The 10,364-nt window shown below is 36.9% G+C and overlaps 1 protein-coding gene across 1 annotated transcript; it reads left to right on the forward strand.

Moving 5' to 3' along the window:
• The first annotated feature begins 955 nt into the window (after positions 1 to 955).
• On the forward strand, positions 956 to 9,105 carry rfc2.L (replication factor C subunit 2 L homeolog). Its single transcript, NM_001091368.1, is given in 11 exon segments — positions 956 to 1,112; positions 1,734 to 1,803; positions 3,233 to 3,274; positions 3,352 to 3,458; positions 4,958 to 5,059; positions 5,479 to 5,579; positions 5,667 to 5,824; positions 6,376 to 6,441; positions 6,636 to 6,716; positions 8,270 to 8,383; positions 8,899 to 9,105. Coding segments are annotated over 11 exon segments (1,047 nt in total). The 5' UTR covers positions 956 to 1,014; the 3' UTR covers positions 9,007 to 9,105.
• Positions 9,106 to 10,364: the final 1,259 nt, after the last annotated feature.

Consider the following 10,364-nt stretch of genomic DNA (forward strand, 5'->3'; position numbering starts at 1 on the left):
CTTGCCCTGGCACTTCTTCTGACTCTCAAACCAGTTGATAAACCTGTAAAGATGCATGCAAGACCGATTTTTGCTAAATTGTTTCAAGAGACAGAATCTGCAATGCAGAAATAAATGATTTTAAAGATATCTGTCATTGCAACTGCACTTGAAAGTATAAATTTTTTTATGCCTCTCCATTCTCTGCTTCATAGTCTGCTACATTGTTTTAGGATTAGGGAGAACATTCACCCATCAGGAGCTTAGGGCCCTGGTGTTTTAGGGGACCCCCTGAAGCATAACCGTTTTTAGAGGGACAGTCCCTCTTTTGACAGCTCAAACTGCAGTCCCTCATTAGTACTGAAAAGTCCAGTTTTTCTCTGCACTGAACAGGCAGAAAAAGAAACTATGTTTCTAACTCAATTGGCCCAGAACAGTCACAGCTTCAGATAAGATACTTTTGTTACAATTTCAAGATAAGCAAATAAGTAATTGTAACAATATAAGATCCCTTGGGAAATGTTAGACTCACCGCTTAAAGGGCAATTCACCTTCATTAGCAAAACTGTAATAACTGAAAAAACACAGAAATAGGTTCAAACTTTCATAACCTGCCAAATGTTGTAAAATGGACATGGTAATTAGGGGGTGTGGCCACAAAAATGGGAGCGGCCAAAAATTGCGCCAATTTTTTTGGTATTTCTTTTTATTTCCAAAATGTATGCCTAAAACACTGATTGTATATGTTTCACATTTCAGGGGTGCTAAAATGATTTTGCTATTGGGTTAATAGCTACTATCTAGTTTAGCTTCTCTGCCCCATTGCAAACAAATCCAAATTTCACTCACGTCTAAAGTGAATTGTCCTAAAATAGTTCTGCTTCGGCTGTCGCATGACCTCTAGCGGAGGAAGCGAGTACTGCCAAGAACGCTGCAGAAACCCGCCCCGGCTTGGCCTTTTACTTGGGCGGAGCTTGTTAGACTGCCGGTCACGTGAGGCGTATGTGCGTTTTGTGGCGCTGGCGGGAAGGAATGATGGATGTGGAAATGGTAGAAAGTGCTGCTGGGGAATCAGGCACCAAACAGGCCGTCCCGGCTACCAAGAGCCTGGCCGTAACTTATGAACTTCCTTGGTGAGCTGCTTGACCAGTTGCCGAATCTATCGGTGTAGTTAGAGAGGATTGTCAAAAGCGTCAACGTTATGACGTAAGATTTAAGTGTAACAGGAAGGCAAAGGGATAATAGTGAGTGTGTGTGAGAGAGAGAGAGAGAGAGAGAGAGAGAGAGAGAGAGAGAGAGAGGCGATACAGTGTGGGAAACTAGAGCTCTACGTGCTGTTTATACCCTGTGTTCTGACATAAGTAAATGGGCACCGGCCGCTGGATGAACAAATAGCCAGCATATATATATATATATATATATATATATATATATATATATATATATATATATATATTCTCTCATATGGTGCATAGACCACAACACTAATATTGTACTTGCTGATTTCTAATCCAGTTGAAATTGATCTGCAGCTTGGTTGGCTACTTGTTAATAGTCAGAGTATTGCATAGTAAAAAAAAAACAAAAAACTGGGTTTGTTTGGTCAATTTCTCACAGGCACAATACTTCAGTGCCCATACTAGCACACTGAGATGCTAAAAACACGTGGTTTTGGCCTCTGACCTGTCCCAGTCTGTAGTGCAGCACCAAGCTTCGAAATCCGTTGCCAACCGTGTTCTCTTTTCTTTTCACAGGGTAGAAAAATACAGGCCATTGAAGCTAAACGAGATAGTCGGAAATGAAGAAACCGTCAGCCGCCTGGAAGTTAGTATCGGTGATATGGATATTCTGTCATTTCTTGTTACTAACATACTTCTCTGTGGCTTTAAAGGAACAGTAACAACAAATAATGAACGTGTTGTAAATCAATGGAAATATAATGTACTGTTGTTTAGCACTGGTACAACTGGTGTGTTTGCTTCAGAAACTCTACTATAGTTTATATAAACAAACTGCTGTGTAGCCATGGGGGCAGCCATTCAAATCTGAAAAAGGATAAAAGGCACAGGATTACATATCAGATAAACTCTGCAGTATACAATGGGATTAACCAGAAAGTATCTGTTATCTATTGTTTATTCTGTGCTTGAATGGCTGCCCCCATGGCTACACAGCAGCTTCTTTACATAAACTATAGTTGTGTTTCTGAAGCAAACCCACCAATTTTACCAGTGCAGGGCAACAGCACACTATATTGCCATTCCTTTAAAACACATAACATTTTTGATGTTACTGTTCCTTTAAGTGCTCAAGAGGGTAATAAAAGAAAATTCATTGGGGGTTCCAAGGTGTTTGGAACTCCTGTCAAACTAATGGCTAACCTTGGACAGTGGGCACTTGTTTTCTTTTTATAATGCACCAGCCTTGTGCTTCCTTATGCCGGCATGTGGGCAGTAAAGACAGTAATCTCAATACACCATGTGCCTTGAACTTTTATGGTAGATGTTAGCATTTTTATAGTTGGTCTTTATTTTTTTAGTATGAGTTTAAATTATAGATATATATTTTAAAATATATTAAATAAAGATTCTTTGTTTTAGTCGTGCTATCTGGTTGTTGGGGTCAAAGACAGATAAAGATTTGCTCTAAGGTACTATGTTCCTGGTTTTAAAAATGGAAAATAAGGCTAATGGATTCATACCTTTTAAACTGGTTCCATATGTTGCACGACAATGGCGTCCTGTGTTCTGTAGCAGTGATGTTGTCTTCTCAAATCTCACCTCACCCTGCCTCATATCCTGCTCTTATTTTTTGAGTCATTGTTTCATAAGCTTCAGTGTTTAAAGGAACAATAACTCCAAAACATTAAAGTGTTGAGTAATGAAAATGTAATGTACTGTTGTGCTGCTCTGGTACAAGTGATGTGTTTGCTTCAGAAAGACTACTATATTTTATATAAATAAGCTGCTGTGTAGCCATGGGGGCAGCCATTCAAGCTGGAAAAGGAGAAAAGGCACAGGTTACACAGCAGATAAGATTCAATTCGAGTGTTAAGAAATTACGTAATGGTAATTCAGTAAAATAAGAGAATTGGTCAGAAGGATGACTTGTTTGCAAAAATCAAAAAAAAAATGTGTACTGTACAGAGAAGTGCAAAAACCTTCCCCACCTTTAAAGCAGATAACATCAACTTCTATATGAAATCTGTTTTGCATGTTACAATTAAAGTAATGCAAAATCTTCTGTATTTTAGGTATTTGCAAGAGAAGGAAATGTTCCAAATATCATAATCGCTGTAAGTGATTCTACTGACAGAAATGGTTTTGTGTGTGTGTGTGTGTGAAATTAAAATGCACTTTGCACTTTTTTTAGGGGCCTCCTGGAACAGGTAAAACCACAAGTATTTTGTGTTTGGCACGTGCGCTTTTGGGCCCCACCATGAAAGATGCTGTCTTAGAGCTCAACGCCTCAAATGATCGGTACGTTTTTGTGCTTGTTATCAATATAATATTTGCATAAATTAGGTTACAAGATTTTTAGCCCTGATATATATTGCAAAGTATTAGGCGTAGTTGAGAAGTTGTAACCTGGTGATGAGGGTAAATTGTGAAGTTCATTGTAGATCAGCTTTAGCAGTCAGAAAAAAGTATGCAAAGATTTACTTCAGACTTGCTCTTTAAATCAGTGAGTAAAGGGGAACTTCGGCTTCCAAACCAAAATGTGATAAAGAGGCCCACATAACACAGAAACCCCTAATATACTCATCACAGTTGCATGTTTCTTCAAAAAATATGAATCAAAGCCATTTTCTATGCTGAAATCCAGCTGTTTAGTAGTTCTTCCCTTTCTGCATCATTTGAAATCCTGGCAGGAAAGGAGAGACTTAAACACTGATGTTACAAATTGTAACAACTTCTCCACACCTGACAGACAACATGCAGGAACTACATAACCCACAATGCATTGCACTGTGATGTTCCATTCCTTATTGAAATCACATGTGCATGCAATTGTGGGGTTTGGAGGATGCAGGCTACGGACAGCTGGCTGTTGATACAAAGTAACAGTAGTCAGACAGATCAGCAGAAGAAGGGGGGCTAGGCTTAGAGAACCATCAGAAACCATTAAATCATGAAAAGTCTGCATTTTTTTAAATTTATGTATATTGTAAAGTTGTTGAAATTATGTTTACTTTTCAAAAAGCTTGTTATGTTTTTGTGGAGTTCCGCTTTAACATTTTAGTTTTGGTCTAGAGATCATTTAGTCTGTATTTATTAATATAAAATCACTGTTCATTAAAAAAAAAAAAAACTTTATTAGGACTTAATAAATTAAGTTTGAAACTGCATGGTCCAAAAAAGGTGTTCAAAGGGATCCTGTCATCGGAAAACATGTTTTTTTCAAAACGCATCAGTTAATAGTGCTACTCCAGCAGAATTCTGCACTGAAATCCATTTCTCAAAAGAGCAAACAGATTTTTTTTATATTCAATTTTGAAATCTGTCATGGAGCTAGACATTTTGTCAATTTCCCAGCTGCCCCTGGTCATGTGACTTGTGCCTGCACTTTAGGAGAGAAATACTTTCTGGCAGGATGCTGTTTTACCTTCTCAATGTTACTGAAGGAGTCTCAGGGGGACATGGGATTTTACTATTGAGTGTTGTTCTTAGATCTACCAGGCAGCTGTTATCTTGTGTTAGGGAGCGGTTATCTGATTACCTTCCCATTGTTCTGTTGTTAGGCTGCTGGGGGAGAAAAGAGAGGGGGGTGATATCACTCTAACTTGCAGTACAGCAGTAAAGAGTGATTGAAGTTTATCAGAGCACAAGTCACATGACAGTATCCCTTTAAGGCCATATTGCATGTATATAAATAACTCTATGGTGTTGTATGTAGAAGACATTTTTTTTGTTTTGTTTTGCCTTTATGTGGTTTTAAGTTACCCAAAGTCAATAACTTGCTTCATTTTGCTTCTTAGAGGCATCGATGTAGTGAGAAACAAAATTAAAATGTTTGCTCAACAGAAGGTCACTCTTCCAAAAGGACGTCACAAAATTATTATCTTGGATGAAGCGGACAGGTATTTATATAACCAGTTTATTATACTTTACAATATACATTAAAAATGGACAAGAATAGAAACAATATGGAAAATAACCCAGTTTTTGTGTCTGTGGGTTTGATCTGGTAGAGTAAATTAGCCTTCATATATTGTTAAATGATGTTGCTTTCCAATATATGGGCACAAATGCCAACAGAACTTAATTAGAATTTGCTGTTCTTTGGTACACTTTGTAGAGATTGCAGGGATTTTTTATAGCCTCTCCCATTCTTTTTCATGTGATTATGTTGTGTGAACATGTAAGTATTATCTTCCTAAAATACTCACTTTAGAGAACTAATACCAACAACATCTTCAAAAAAAAGTAAGAAACACTCATATTTAGATAACCTTTAAAATCTTGCAGTTTCTCTTTAGAATATTTTTTCTTTTTTCAGCATGACTGATGGAGCCCAGCAAGCTTTGAGAAGAACTATGGAAATCTATTCCAAGACGACACGCTTTGCTCTAGCGTGCAATGCTTCAGACAAGATTATTGGTATTTTCCTCTTTGCTGCATTTCATGCAGATTTTGATCTTATTTGCTCTTGTTATGACGGTCATAATTAGTTTCTGTTTTACGTAGAGCCCATCCAGTCCCGATGTGCGGTACTCCGTTACACAAAACTGACAGATGCTCAGGTCCTTGCAAGGCTGATGGATGTTGTTGAAAAGGAGAAAGTTCAGTGTACAGATGATGGGCTTGAGGCTATAGTATTCACTGCACAGGGGGATATGAGACAGGTACTGTTGTCTCTTTAAAAAAAAAAAATTTAACCCTGGATTTGTGGTGCTAACACTCAAATACCAGAGTGCCAGTGCCACAGATTGTGTATGTCCGGGTTGTTTTTCATTTGTGAAAAACTCATTGCATAGCTATTGCAGCAGATGGTACTAAAAGAGTTAAGCATAAGTCTTCTCAGTTTATTTAGAGTGAAAATTCTAAAGAATGTAATGGTAGTATTTATTAACTTTAAAGTGAATTGTTATTCATTTGTGATTAAGCATGACCATTGGAAATCTTTTTTTTTAAATTTTTTTATTTATTTATTTATTTTGGTGGTTCCCCTAATATAGACACCATTTGTAGACACCATCCCCTTTAATACAATGAAGCTTCTTTGTTTGATAGAAAAAGTAATTAAAACGAGTAATACACCACAGAAGGTAAATAAGGTATACTGGCCCTATAGCAATAAAGTTCATATTTTGGAAATCAAAGTGAGAGGTGTACCCCGTGGTCATTTTTTCTTGGTATGTAGTTATAAATCTAACTAAATTCTGTTCTCCTCTAGGCACTGAATAACGTGCAGTCCACTTGCGCTGGATTTGGCTTTGTAAATAGCACAAATGTATTTAAGGCAAGTAATTAACATGCTAAACTTTTTTCTTTATTAATATTATGGTGGAGTAAGAACTGATGTGTTATGGCTATAATGTTATGTTGCTATAATGTGTATTAATGGTACAGTATACATCTTGTTTTGTTACATAGCACTATAGCATACACGTTCCTAGTTTTTCAGCTGCCGTAATGATTGTGACTTCCTTCCAGGTGTGTGATGAGCCCCATCCTTTATTAGTGAAAGAAATGTTACAGCACTGTGTCAATGCCAACATTGATGAAGCATACAAGGTATGGATATACATGCAGAATTTGTGAAAGAACTTGATTTATCACAATCTCCTTTTGATGTAAGTAGTTATACAACTCATATGATTGGTGAAAAGGGTTATCCCTAAAACTAATGTCTTGCCAGGTGTTTTTCTGCCAGCAGAGAAGATGCCAGTCTATTTCTACCAGTCTGTGGAGATTGACAGGAAGACATCAATCGCTAGGGCAGATTCCACCCCAAAAATGCACACTTAGCATTTTCAGGCAGCTAGGAATACCTAGTGTGACTGCCTGAATTCATATTGACTCTTTGGAGTAGATTTATTAAGGGTCAAGTTGTGTTGTCCAAGAAAAAAAGGTTATTCGTTTGGTCAACAATTGAATTTCCTGGTAAAAAAAAACCTTGAATTGATTATACCCCGACCCTGGAAATAACTCGAATACAAAAATACACCATCTAAAACTAGTAGAGGTCGTGTTGGAGTCGATGGCAGAGGTTCCTTGAACCATTTGAAAGTGTTAATAGCCTTCATGATGCTCAAGTTTTTTCAAAGGGTTTTGCTCGAAAATTGGAGCATTTTTTTGTTTTTTTCACAGAAAATTCAATAAATTCGAGTTTTCTGGTTGGCAACCCCGAACTCGCAGATTCCAGTTTCTTCTTAAATTATAAACCAGTTGAGTTGTGCTTTGAGTTTTTGATAAATAACCCCCATAGTGTGTACTGATATCTAAAGATGGCCATACAGGGGCCGATAAAAGCTGCCCACAAATCGAGTCAGCAGCTTATTGGCCTGTGTATGGGGGCCCTCTGATGGGCTTCCCCAATTGATATCTGCCCGAAAGTTGGCCAGATGTTGATCGAACAGGGCTAAAAATCCAGTCGGATCCCGGACCACACCTATTCATTGATGTGGTCAGGCGATCCGAATACATGGATTCTTTGCACTATGATCCGATTGCTGGGCCCTAGGGCCCACGATCAGATCAGTCCGATATCGCACACCTCACGGTGGGCATATTGGGGAGAGATCCGCTCATTTAGCGACATCGCTAAACGAGCGGATCTCTTTGTATGGCCACCTTTAGACTTAATTTATAAAGGAGAATGTTATTAAAGAGCTTGTGCTCAGCTGTAGAAGTATTAAGTAGAATATGATTAAACTGGATTAAAGGGGTTGTTCGCTAACACTTTTTTTGTCCAGTTTTCAGATTGTTCACAAGAAATAGACTTTTTTCAATTGCTTTTTATTTTTTTACCATTCTTTGGAAAGACATAAGAATGTAACAAATGAAGCGTTACACTTAAAATATTAGAAAAACATTTACAAATAAAAAATAGAAAGTAATTGTAAAAAGTCTATTTCTAATGAACTGAAAACAACTGAACTGAAAAAAGTGTTTGAACGTAAACAACCGATTTAAGAAAACTGTTTCTATGCTTACAAAAAGTTAGCAGCAATTCCATATAAACAGTTAACACGTGAAAACTGCCAGCTTTTCATACACTTACAGACCTCTCTTGTCAAGAGTTTTTAAGTATTTTTGTATTTAATAGCCTGTTTTTGTTTTTTCAGATTGTGGCTCATCTGTGGAAACTCGGTTATTCTCCTGAAGATATAATAGGCAACATATTTAGAGTGTGTAAAACTTTCCAAATGCCAGAATATCTTAAACTGGAATTCATAAAGGTACGGCAATGCCACTAATTTAATCAGACAGCATAATTCAAATGAATAATCTGTATTCAAGGGATGATCTTGGTCAACATTTGCTTATTTTGTTTTATTTTATTTTTTTAATATGATTCTGTTTGGTCTTTTATGGGGCCGATGTGGCTCTGACCTAACAGCATATTTGAACCTGCCCAATATATTGGTCTGGTAGATCATCCGTTTTGCCCGACACCGTGCCGAATTGGTGTGGTGGGCTGAGTCAGTTTCTATTATTGGCCTTTGTATCTCCAGCTTATTATATTCCTGTTATTATACTACTGTAGCCCTCTCAGTACTTATGTTAATAACATTCTCTATCTCACACTTGGAGGGTGAAAACGTTTAAATTGACCAGCTTAATCAATACACACAATTGAGCTTCGAACATAAAAGCTTCAAATCCTTAAAATCCCTACTGTAAAAATTATTTTCAGCAATTAAAAAAAAAAAAAAAAAGAATTTAATACTTATGTTTTCTCTTTATTTATTAGGAAATCGGATACACACATATGAAAATAGCTGAAGGAGTTAACTCTCTATTACAGATGGCTGGACTTCTTGCTCGGCTGTGTCAGAAGACTGCAGTTTCTACAAGCTGAAATATATGCTAAAATGGTTTTAGCAGTAACCATTGCATAGCAAAAGCATAAATACTCACCTACATGTGTATTTTTATTACAATTATAAAGAGAATGCTTATAAATATTTTTTTCATTCATACAGTGTGTTTGTTTTTTTATGGGCAATTGTGCATTTTATCTGTTCATCCATCAATCCATCAGATCTTTTTTAGGTCTGAAATGTAAATGAGGGTTGTGTAAATAGACCATTAGCTACAACCTTTAAAGGAGAAGTAAAGTCTATAATAGAATAATGCTAGAAATGCTGTATTTTGTATACTAAACATATGAACACATGAACTTACTGCACCACAAGCCTAATCAAAGAAATGATTTATGCTTTCAAAGTTGGCCACGGGGTCACCATCTTGTAACTTTGTTAAACATCTTTGCAAGACCAAGACTGTGCACATGCTCAGTGTGGTCTGGACTGCTTAGGGCTCGTAATAAATTATCAAAACAACACGAGTCAAATAATATCTGCCAGAAGCTGATACAGCAAGACTGATTAATAATTCAAATATGCAGACTGCACTGTGTTGTCATGCAATCTAATGTGGATTTTATAGTTTTTGTATTTTTTAATACAAACTTTCTCCAACTCTGCAGAACCAGTGGCTGGAGCAAAATAATCCTCCAAACAGAATGCCAGTTTATCTGCTTAAATCTGGTTCCATGATTTGTGTCCCTGCAGCTGGAGTTGGAAACAGTAAAGGGGATGTAAAGGCAAATATAAAATCCAATACAAATCTCTACACAGTCACCGACTGCTCTACAGGGAAACAAACAAAGCTGCTTGAGTTCTGCACGGCTGGGAAGTAAGGCGGCCCTTGCTGTTCATAAGTATGATTCTTTCCCTGCAGAGCAGTCAGGGACTGTCTGACAATTCCTATCCACAGCATTAAATGAAGGGAGAATTTCACTGCATACAGTCGGGTTTCTTATAAAATCCGTACACATTTTTTAATTAAAGTCTATTGGAGATAGGTTTCTTTTTCACTAAAGAAAGTAAATAAAATGCACATTAAACACTTATCATTTTTCCAGGTAGGATGAGAACTTATTTTGTTCTAAAGGAAGTTTAGGTATGGGATCTGTTTTCTGGAAAGCCATTATCCAGAAAGCTCTGAAAGGCCGTCTCCCATTATATCCAAATAATCCAAATTATTTCCTTTTTCTTTGTAATAAGGAAACAGCACTTTGTACTTGATCCAAACTAATATATAATCCTTATTGGAAGCAAAACCAGCCTATTGGGTTTGTTTACATGATATTCTAGTAGAATTAAGGTATGAAGATCCAAATTAGATCAGTCTATCCCATTCATAATTCCCATG

The sequence above is a fragment of the Xenopus laevis genome, chromosome 2L, assembly GCF_017654675.1.
Source record: "Xenopus laevis strain J_2021 chromosome 2L, Xenopus_laevis_v10.1, whole genome shotgun sequence".
Taxonomy (NCBI): domain Eukaryota; kingdom Metazoa; phylum Chordata; class Amphibia; order Anura; family Pipidae; genus Xenopus; species Xenopus laevis.